At 35.3% G+C, this 11,662-nt stretch overlaps 1 protein-coding gene across 1 annotated transcript; it reads right to left on the minus strand.

The window, feature by feature from the left end:
* Positions 1-59: 59 nt before the first annotated feature.
* Positions 60-10,734, minus strand: LOC135680746 (beta-hexosaminidase subunit beta). Its single transcript, XM_065194903.2, has 16 exons — positions 9,864-10,734; positions 9,262-9,327; positions 8,012-8,058; positions 7,727-7,837; positions 7,371-7,472; positions 6,659-6,766; positions 6,417-6,472; positions 5,336-5,467; positions 4,838-4,921; positions 4,223-4,295; positions 3,568-3,708; positions 2,990-3,020; positions 2,660-2,750; positions 2,010-2,114; positions 1,412-1,498; positions 60-1,205 (listed from the first exon to the last, which is right to left on the minus strand). The coding sequence occupies exons 1-15, from the start codon at positions 10,327-10,329 to the stop codon at positions 1,435-1,437; spliced, it is 1,677 nt and encodes a 558-aa protein (XP_065050975.2). The 5' UTR covers positions 10,330-10,734; the 3' UTR covers positions 60-1,205; positions 1,412-1,434.
* Between the last annotated feature and the right edge of the window lie 928 nt (positions 10,735-11,662).

An 11,662-nucleotide genomic window follows, 5' to 3' on the forward strand; every position in this document is an offset into this window, starting at 1 on the left:
TCTAGTAAATAAGGGTAGAGAATGTAGCAAATGGTCTTAAATGGACTATTTACCTTCAATGGCAATGCATTTATGCAACTTTAACAAATTGCTCAACTTCTTCATTATTCTTTTATTTGGCCATTATAACAAAGCAAACTACACACGAATGAGTCAAAGTCGAAGTAACACCTCAAAACTATCTCCTTCTACACAACAAAGATTGTAAAGTTTAGTCTTTACATTAATTAAGAGACTGGCAAACAGACTCAAAATATATGCATCTTCATTAAGGTGCATATAGGACAGTAAATTTGAAGAGACGACAACAGCTTAATCAGCCATTCAAAGAACTACAAGTCACATCAGATTTAATCTATGGTCTTGCCATCTGCTGCAAAGGTTACAAAACAATTTGCAGGAAGTCAAAATTCATCATTTTGAGCAATTTCAAGGTAATATACCAAGGCAGTGGAGGATTAACAGAGAAAAAAATTCATGCTGGCGGAATCATAAGATTTCTGTTGATGGTGACTGCAGATAATCGCACAGGCCGAAAGATCATCGTTGGTAAGGACATTCTCCCTAATTTTCAGATTCTCTGTCAATGTGGATTCGGGTCAATTTGACGAAATAAAAATTCAAAGGAACCTTTAAAGAGAAGGAATATTTCCTTTGGCAAAAAAATTATTATTTCTTTTAACTTAGGAGATAATATTTACGGAATATATTTATCCAGTGCTGTACATCAGTAATATTTTTAAATCTGGCAAAATACTATGACGATTTACAATTTTAAACACTGAAAATCGATTTTATAACATAATAAAAAAACCAAGTGCTTATATAAAGAGAAACTAGTAGTAAGTGGCCCATTTCATTGGCTGCTTATGGAGTTACCATTAGAAGTTTGGTTAATTCAAACGCATTCCTTACTGTCCAGACTCCAGACTTAATAATACTACTTTGAATAATACCCGCTACTGTGTACAAATTCAAGTCTAATTACATATAAATGACGGCAATTAGATATATATGATGGCTTCTTTGCAAGTTGTCCAGCTTTTTGACTCCTGTTACATTGAGAAGATGTTCTCTTCTAATAACAGAGCGTTCTATTTCGAACCCATGACAGTGTTGGAATATATCAAAACTGCCAAAAATACATGCGTTATTTCTTTCATTCAATGTCCATCTCTTTGTAACCAATGGTTCTTGTGCAGTTACTGAAACACAAAAATAGAAGTCCTTTACGATAAAGTAAGGGGCTTTGGACTGAGTCGTGTATAATCTGAAGAATATAGAGACAAGTCATTTGTTGTACAACAACTCTTGCTAACCACAAAAAGTGTATCAATGCATCCTGATAATAAAATATAATGTTTTCAATTACATGATTATAGTATTGCTAATAAGCAAAGAATATACTTACAGGCTATAAAATCAGCTCATCGTTCACGGGTCCCACTCGTCGATGCAGAATTTCCCTTTTACTACGGGTTCTGCTGGGATTCCACGACTGTAGACAAAAGCATATTAAAAATGTATGCCACTTTGTCTATACGTATTACTGGAACATTATTTTTCTGTATTGGCAAAGACGTATGTTAAAAAGAAGGTGGAATTGCAGTAACATATGAAGAACGTAACATACGAATAAGCTTTCAGTATACTGAAAAAAATTTGCTTTTCTAAAAGCCATATCCATAATTTATTGTCAAATGGGACTGTTAACAAAGGAGGTGAACTAGGGGCAGTTGCCTCTCCCTCTACGAGATGAAGCAAGTATGGCGCCCCTTTTTTGGAAATTGTGCGCCCCTTATGAAGAATGAGAATCAGGTGGAAAAGTTTATGAGACCGATAGGTTAATTTGCTTCAAGGATTACTTAAAAGTTTTGTTGTTTATTCCGAAAATGGATCTGAAATTTTTGTATACAGCCTCTCTCGTCATCAACTTGTGAAAATTTTTCAGCGTCCCCACTACCAGCTGCCCCTCCTTCAAGTTTGCTCTGGACCCGCCCCTGGCTCACCTGATATATCTGCATCTATGTTCCCAAATTCTTTGCATCGCATCTGTCGAGTCTTTCACAGACTTGGCACTCCAAAGTCTCTCTCCAACAGCTAGCCCACGAGCCCTTGATGATAATTAAAACTTTGGTAACATGTTGCTATCTTATAGTGATTTGAAATAACTCTGAATATCACAAAGAACAAGCTATTCAAACATTTGCAGACACAGCAACTCACAGCAAAGTCCGCTAAGCATTTATATTAGAACTAGTCACGGATTTAGGCTTCTGAAAGCTTAAAGTGACTTAATTAGAAGATATTTAAAAACATTAAATAAAGGATAGTGAGAAAAGTATATATACTATAGTCTGTTCTTGAATTAGCCAACAGGAACTAAAGAAACATAATCTTAAGTTTTTAAGCAAATTTCCAAATAAACCCGAGATTTGCATCTCTTTTATCTATTAAAAACATTTGAAAGTTATTTTTTAAAGTTTGTGTTACCAGCTAATACGATTCCAAAGTAGGTTAATTCGTGGTAGTTATAATTCTCTGTGTAGTTACTGCCAGAAAAGAATATCATGCAAATACATAAAATTTGAAGATAGAAGCAAGAAAAGGGTACAGTGAGTATATCTAGAAAAAGACTTGACATGAATTTGACACATACCAAGTTCTGTCCAAAATATTTGTTGAGTCAACATATTCACCCCACATGGCTGCTGTGCCGCCGATGACAAGATCTTTCTCTTGGTCTGTCCCTACAAAAGATGAATTGCGATCGTTCAGTCAGGAGGAGCTGAAGTTGAAGGGACCCTACGTGAGCACTCCTTTTTCGACGTCTTTGTGGCATCTTAGTGGGATTTATTAATGATCCTGACAGTAAATCAAAAGTAAAAACAGAAGGGATGTGATTTCATAGTATCCAAGCAATTTAAGAAATATAAAAATCTAAATTTTAGAAACATAGCAATTTATGAAAATTTTCAAGTGTACATACCATCAAAGTCATGAGGATCGCAAAAGTAATACTGAAAAAGAGAAAAAGAGTATAGATTAAATAATCTAAAATTTGCTGGTGAATACATTTAAATTACTGGTACACTTAAGTCGGCAAAATTCGTATTTAACTAGTTCAAACTTTTGTTTCATATTAACCAATAATATTGCAAGATAAATCATCAAGATATTTATTTGTATTCAATCTTGTAAGATTTCTCAGTTTGAATGCAAATATCAATATCATGTTTAAGGAAAGATTCTTTCATTTTCCCTGAAGTTTTCATTCTTATTTTTGTTGTATGTTTTAAAGAGTTTATTACCTTTAGAAATAGCGTTAAAACCTTGGCAAGAGTATTTAAGCAGATGTGTGACAGATTAAGCACGAAATCAAGCCATTGAGCTTAAAATCCCAGGCCAAGATAGGATTTTAGTAAATAGAATTTAAGAACATAACACATTTGATAAATGTTGCTGATTACAAAAACATTACAATTATAAGACAAAAACATTACAATTCAGAGCCAGGCCTTAGTTTGGGTTAGCATCGTCGAGGTACAATGAAAGTTTTCGACAAACCTCTGGCCAATCCATTCCATAATTAATGTAATTCAGATACCAGCAGCTGGAAAGGATCACCTGATGGCCTTTTGCCGTCACCTTTTTCATTTCTGCTTCCCAGCCCGGGAGCCAAAGATTCACCAGAGTACCAGGCTTTAGCTATAATAATTTCCAAAAAGATAAAAGGTTTGGGTTTTAAGCAAAACCAACGCTGCCCCATCACTTCTAAAAGACGCTGTAATTGGGTTTAAGGGTATCGTGGTTGATGCAGACTTTTTGTGACCCCGTAAACGTATCAGTTCAGAAGGGGGAGGGGTGGGGGTAGAAAAGATTGGACCGTTTAGACAATTCATTCAAGGTACAAAGCCTGAAGCGATGCAGTCATACTTTACTAAGTTGTTTGCTGCCCTGGAACATTCCAAAATAAAATCAATGAATAATAAAAAAACCAAACGAGCACAATTTTTACTTCCTTGTGGCTTTGACTGCTGGGAAAACAAACTGCAATCTGAGATACCCGGCGTCTATGGTTACCCTACAGGAAATTTTCTCTTTTCAACATCGAATCTGTTGTAATAGGATCGTATAAGTAGATGGAGCTGCAAGTGTTTCAAGGCTGCAACGACTATGTTTGTGCTAAAGATCAAACACATTTTAAAACAAAGAAAACTACCTCAACTCCATTGTCAAAGATATCTTGCCAAACTATAGACTTCCTCTTTAATTTTTCGATAATGTTTACCAGCCTAGAAAAGCCCAAAAATAAGAAGCATGAAATCTTCTTTAATTTTATAAATAATAATTTGATTGACACTTCTGATGTTAAAATGTAAAGATTATAGAGTTTTAGGGTAGAGTGAAATGTAAGAGAAATATCTGAAATGATTATCGACGATCGAGAAATTAATTCTTCCACAATCTTGATCATTCACTGCAATTGAATACCGCAGCATTGTGACATCCTTGTTTTGAATCTAGGCCGGAAATTACCCTTCCTCTTTGCAATTCTAAATAGATCAGTTTATTTGAGTAGAGAGGCGAGCACACTCTGATAGTGTGACATGAATTCAGCGTAAAAAATGCTTATTCTAAAACTGAAACTGTTCTACGAGACGAGACGTACCATTTCTAGATTGCCTTATCTATAAATTGCCAGGCTTTCAAAATGGGACCCTTAGAAACATTAACACGCTCAGTCTAAATGTCCAAGCATATCTATAGATGTTACATTCCATTTTCTATACATATTTTAAAGAGAGGAATAACGTAAATTTATGAAGCTATGTACCTTGTGGCATAATACTGCTCAAGTTGTTCGTATGTTTCGTTATTGTTTTTCTTCATCCATTCTCCTATTTTCTTGTTCTGTTTCCTGCAATTATCAAGAAATCAAAAATTACCCTGAATGGAGAAATTTAATGGAAGGTTAGTAAACAACTCCATTAACTAATATTTCAAAATAAGAGACAAGGTACAAACAAATTTAGGATATCCGATAAGATTCTTGGATTGTCATACCATTTATTATGTTGTTTCCTTTTCGCAAAATTCCCCAAAATATATTCAAGAAACAGCTTAGCCTAAATTGAAGATTTTACTAGATCAAATTCACTGTCTACAAGCAGTGTGTGTCCTGGCACGTGTTTATTACCAGAGATCTGATTGGTCAACGTTGACCAATCAACAAATGTTCAACAAATAGTCAAATCCGATATTGAACAATCTGCTTGCAGATATTCAAGTGTACGGAGACTGCAATTAATTGACATTCAGATTAATGGCTTACCAACAGGTGAAATCAACTTCATCAGCTCCCAAGTGTAAGTATTTATCAGGAAATACTTGGGCTACTTCCTGGAATAGTTTTTCTAAGAATTTGTAATTAGCTTCCTTTGTCGGATCAATTGGTCCAAAGTTTCTACAAGGGAGATTATAAAAGCAATCAGAATAAAGGCTGAAACTAAGAATAAAACACTAATGGACTAAAACACTAAGAATAAAAATAATAATCGCCAGGAAAATTGCTTATTTTGAAAGCCAAAATTTCGTTTGAGTCAGTTTTAATTTCAAACCGTCTCCATTCCTAAAGTACGGTTAATCATCTATTTTATGCAGAATGCGCAGCTTTTGAAATTTTTCCTTACGGGCAGTGGCGGCGCCAGCTATTACGGGTAGTGGCGGCGCGACCAGTGGGACCACGCCCATTTTGCCTCGTTTCAGTGATTTGTACCAAGTTAAATTTCCTTAGGAAATTTGATCTACCCCTACCCAGCGTTTTTTAATCCGCTTTTAGAAGAAATATGTAAACCATATGTTCAGAAAAGTGGGGGGTGTGGGGTAATTATCCCCCCATACAACCCCTTGGCACCACCACTGCTCACGGGTTCTTAAAAAGTTCATACCAATAAAACACTGTGAAAGGATTTAGAAAATTTTTCCTCCATGCGCCTATTTATTTTGTAATAAAAGATATGATCACTGATAGCAATATCAAGTCCACTCTGTAACTGCATTTTGGCTTTTTTTGTATTTTTGTGCTCGCACAAATTTTGCATTTTAACAAGTGAGATAAAGGAACCTATAATGTCGAAAAATCTCATTCGGAAAAGTTTTGAAAATGCTTGTAGCATCAAATTGAGGATACTGGCATCAATGATTTGATTTTAGTCAAACATTCTAATGTCGACATTAAGACCACTTTGCTGATTTTAATGCTTGTTTGATACGATTTTTGAATGGTAAAATTGTGTTGCCATAAAGATGATTATAAAGTATGTTTGGTCCAGGCAATGAGACAATTGTTATATAAAATAATTTGCAGCACCCTCTTCAAACGCTTTATAATATCAAGGCATATGAATACATACCCATTTTCACAGTCAGTGAGAAGTCCGTCAATTGCCTTCCAAGACTGGGTATGTCCCTGCAGGATAAATCGAATAAAAGGCAAATGAAAATTCAATTTGAAGACCATAGCAACGGGTTCTGTAAATGGTGAAAGAAGCAGCTGAAGATCGCTCTAAAAAATTAACACAAAACGATTATCTTATATATTCTGTGCAAAAGGCAGGGCACAATTTATATGCTTTGAAATTGGCTTTCTACTTACAGGAGTGTCAAATTCGGGGATGATTCGTATTCCGCGGTTTCGCGCATAACTGATAATTGCCTGAACATTGTCAGGGGTATACACGTGTGTGACTGGGTCTCTCGCCCCCTAGAAAAAAAACAATAATTTGCAAATTTAAGAGAGAACAACCAGCATATCTATGATATCAGACATCCAGTAAATGAATTGACGTAGATGAATTTGAGAGCGAGTACAAGCAAACGAACATTTAATTGTTTTATCTTGTTGTGGCATCAATACAGAATAGAATAGAATAGAATAGAATAGAATAGAATAGAATAGAATAGAATAGAATAGAATAGAATAGAATAGAATAGAATAGAATAGAATAGAATAGAATAGAATAGAATAGAATAGAATAGAATAGAATAGAATAGAATAGAATAGAATAGAATAGAATAGAATAGAATAGAATAGAATAGAATAGAATAGAATAGAATAGAATAGAATAGAATAGAATAGAATAGAATAGAATAGAATAGAAGCATTATAAACATTTTAACTTTTTAATACATTTTTAATATTAGATAGAGAATAGAGAAGAAGAGAGAATGTACACACAGTTGATACTAACAGGGCAGGACTCGATCACGGGACTAGCGACACTCCAAGGCTTCGCTCCATCAACTAAGCTACCTGGTTGAATCCTATATTTTTTTAATTGTTGAATAATTCAAGGTTGAATAGTTACCTTCAAACTCAAGTTTGGAAACGTTTTGCTGACATAAGGAAAAGCAGGATCGTCGACAATATGCCAATGAAGCACGTTGAACTTGCTGTATGCCATGGCGTCCTAGAATGACGTCGCAAAAGGTATCTAAGAAGTTCATAGACAAACAGAAAAAACTGCGAATCAAAAACTGAAGAAAGTCGAAAAATAAACATTTTGACAACATACACTAGGTGAACAATGCAAAATGTCTTTCGAAAGCAGAAAATGTATAATAGAATAGGAAAATCATGATGGAGAAATTGATTGGCGAATGCGGAACGTAATATAAATTATAAACATTTTGAAAGATTAATAGTGTACAAGAAAATCCTCACTAGAAACTTGTATAAAGTCTTCAGAGGTAAATAATGGCGCGATGTGTCGATGAGAAAGCCACGGTGCTTGAATCTAGGCCAATCTTTAACTTTGGTTTTTCGAGCCAGGTACTGTGGAGAGAGGAATTGATAAGAATAAAAAATTGACAAGACTGAGCTAAAAGATTATCAAAGAGGAAACCAAGTCCCTATCTGTTGGTGCAAGTGACATCTTCGGAACTCACAGTCTTTTTCTAAAGGAAGATGAAATTATGAGCGAAACATCTGGAAATAAAATATGGTTACCTTGTTATTCTTGTTTATGTAAATAATTTGGCTGAATGTTTCAAGACCTGTAAATAATAAGTTTGAAAATTTATGGTAAGGATTCATAATCTACTCAATTTAAATTGTGGGACAGTTTCAACAGATTGCAAGAACTTAGATAAATAAAACTTTAAATGATTGAGAAGCATAAAAAGAATGATGAGGGTGGAATTTGAGGAAATACCAGTGGTATAGTTCACGTTTGCCCAAACGAGGGACCAGTAAGGACCAGGTAGAACTTGAGGTACCTCAAGTGACCACGAATGTATGAACATATGCAAAACAGGTTAAGGAAAGAGCACAAACGCCAGGCAAAAAGAGGAATATGCTAGATACACAGTCAGTTGATAACTAACAGTTGATATGAGTAGAATAAAGCAGAAGAAATAGAGAAACAAATGGAACTTTGTAAACTGCGAAATATGAAAAAGAAAGCAAAGAAAGTAGATTGCGTAAAGATTGCACGGGGTTGGATAAAAGTGGGTGCTATTGGTTCTGCAGCATTAGGCCCATTCCGGAAACAGTCCCAGATGATAACAATCGAGAGGTTTCCTGAAGCTGAATAACCCAAGTAAAAAGTTATTTTTTGGCTCCAGCATCAATTCCCAATTAGGCTTTATCCGGCACTGGGATAGAAAAGACTCTTTTCTTCAGATGCGAGAGCCGATAAGAGCTGATGGAAACACAACAGAATATAAAACGTTAGTTTACGTTAAGATTAACCACCAATAGTTGTTATGAAAAAAGAAAAATTGGGAATAGACTGAACAGTTAAGATGAAGATTGATTCCAATTTATAAGGAGCATTTTGAAGAATCAAAAGGACACTCTTCTAATGTACAACCAAATATAGAAATAGAATAAACGTTAACAACAAAATCAAGGTGGAAAAGAACATGTTGAGAATAAAAGTCCTAAGCACAATGCAGAAATAAATACAAAACTTAATAGAGGAAGAAAATTTGCTGATCCTTAAATTTTGTGTCTTTAAAAAGATACTTTGGACATTTACCAGTCGAAACATTGATATTTTCTCTTTGCATAATAAGAAAAAACATGGTATAGATATCCTACAACAATAGATTCTTCTAGACAGAATATGTTCTTTGATCAAAACCTTAGGAAAAATCGTACACTTCTCGGCTGGTTATAAACGAAAATCTAAGTGCAAATATGTAAAGCTTATTGGAGAATTATTTGAGATATATAAGAAACTAAGAAGAACATACCTCTGAGGGTCCCCCAGATAGTGTTGGCAGATAAATGAGAAGCCGGAGCTTCAACAGAGAGTTCATCTATAGAAAAAAGGATACTAATCAATCACTTGGTTCTCACGGTAGAATCAAAGGTGAAAGTTTAGATGCAAATGCAAATGGGCTTCTTTCTCCGATATCATTGCTAGTTTATCGTTGTTATGATCACTTAATCATAGGTAGAGAATCTTATAATGAAATTCAAAAATCACAATATTTTGGCTGCCATAAATCAGCGAGCTTAATTCTATCAGACGGTATCTATAAATCAAGATTTGTTTTAGCTGAGGCACTGGGAAAGATAAGGTGTAACTTATCTGAATAGTTTTAGTTTACAAGTACTTGAGCAAAATATCTTTGCATCTTTATTCGATCATGAACTTTGTGTCAAAATGGTATTTCCCTTTTTTCCCACTCTTTAACAAGAGGTAATAGAGACGGGGTAGTCCGCCACAAAAGGTAAGGAGTGGAGAGGAGGAGAGGGGGATCAGGCAATCAAGAGTCATGGTGGGTAACCCCCAAAACAATATTCAAAAGTAATGTAAAAATTAAAAAACCAAAGGAAAGATCGCACTCACAAGACTCATCCATGTTAATATCAAGGTTTTCTTGTTTTGTTTTCACATTGACAACTAACTCCCGGATAACTTTACCGCTTGCTTGTTCTCCTTCTTTCTTTGGAAAAAGCAGCCCCTTGTATCGCTTCAAAGCTGACTTAAGGATTTCTGAGTCTTTTCCAGCTCCATTTGCTGAAAATTTGAAATTCGCGTGGTCTACAAAGAAATAATCATCTTCGCGATGCTCCTCCTGGGGCTTTGGCCAAATTGAACCCTTTACGTAATTATCATCTAAAGGCGTATGCTCAAGTTTGCCATACTTGAGTTTCGTTGTCCGTTTTTGTTGATCAAATTCGTCGACTTCCCTTTCAAAAGGTTCCGAGAGACTTAACTCCTCTAACTTTGTATATGATAAACACTGAACCAGATCTCCAGCCCAGTAGCAGCACAGGAACAACAAACAAAGAAAAACTTTGCAAGATAACATAATGATAAGGCTAATATTAGCAATAAGGTGACGTCCTTTGCAAAAATAGCTCCCTCGGCAAGTAGTTCAAGCAATCTTGCTGTCTTGCTAATGATAAACAAAGATTGTTATAAACTATTAATAAAAAGCAGTTGACTTTAAAATGAAGAAATTCCACTCATCCTTTCTATTGCTTCCCTAGTTATAATACAAAATACCACTTTTCGTAACAGAAGACTGTTAGTCAAAAAGAATCTGTTTGCCGGCCTAAGTGACAATATAATACGGATGTATTTGTTTCGAATCATGAAGGCATGACCACCAAATGAGCAACCAGTGAACAAACCCATCATTGTGAGAAGACCCGCAAGCTGACTTTTGACAGTATTCAGAAGTTCGAGTGTACCTGCTTCTTGGCAAACAAAATATTTCCAATTAATCTTATTATAAACAGGATATAATTGTTTAAATGCTGAAAACGATCAAATTTGAGAGATTTTGGAGAGAAATGGGTAACCAAATTGTTTGCCTAAATAGAACATGCATAGAAATTGAGGAAATCTCTTGCAACACCACAGGACTCAATTCTTGTTGCTTTACTGTTTATTTTCAACCAGCTTTATGAATTTTAATGAGGATTTCAATGCAATTAATTATCTATAATTACTTTTTTCGCTGCTTCTTGGGTAGCACATCTTTAGCGTTAACTTTGAATCCCAAAGAGTCTCCGTTGTATGGTTTATAATTCTTCAAGGGGAGACTTAAAATGCCCTAAGCAGACATTTGAAACCCACCAAGGAAAGTTTTAATATCGTCTAAAAAACGGGGCCAGAAGCTTTCGCATATAGTTGAGCTCCAGCACGGCCGAATAAATAACAAATCCTGAAACATTTCAAAACTTTAACAGGGTATCATGGGACAAAATGGGTCAGTGGGACACAACGGTTCATTTATAATCAAAGACAATTTTCTCTACACAAGATACATTGTTGTTAATCCGTTAAAATATTCACGACACAGCCAAGCAGCAGCGTCGAAACCAAGTGTAGGAAGGTGTTCATTTTTCTTTCTTCCAAGTCTTTCAAAACCTTCAGGATAAACCAGACTCTCTGGTCGAGTGACAGAATCAACTGGACACCAGTCGGGTGACAGGATAAAAAGGACTTTGGTTGGGTGAAAGGATAAACAGGACTTTGGTTGGGTGACAGGATAAAAAGGACTTTGGTTGGGTGAAAGGATAAACAGGACTTTGGTTGGGTGACAGAATGAAAAGGACTTTGGTTGGGTGAAAGGATAAACAGGACTTTGGTTGGGGGACAGGATAAACAGGACTTTGGTTGGATGACAGGACAAA

Source organism: Rhopilema esculentum, chromosome 18, assembly GCF_057945365.1.
Source record: "Rhopilema esculentum isolate cy_ngs chromosome 18, ASM5794536v1, whole genome shotgun sequence".
Classification (NCBI taxonomy): Eukaryota; Metazoa; Cnidaria; class Scyphozoa; order Rhizostomeae; family Rhizostomatidae; genus Rhopilema; species Rhopilema esculentum.

Bases quoted from the DNA above. Each gene is read 5' to 3' on its own strand.
- LOC135680746 (XM_065194903.2), bottom strand. From the start codon at position 10,329: ATGTTATCTTGCAAAGTTTTTCTTTGTTTGTTGTTCCTGTGCTGCTAC. The intron at 9,328-9,863 runs GTGAGTGCGATC...TTTTTTCTATAG, and splicing joins TATTAACATGGATGAGTCTT to ATGAACTCTCTGTTGAAGCT. The intron at 6,473-6,658 runs GTAAGTAGAAAG...TTTATCCTGCAG, and splicing joins TCCCCGAATTTGACACTCCT to GGACATACCCAGTCTTGGAA.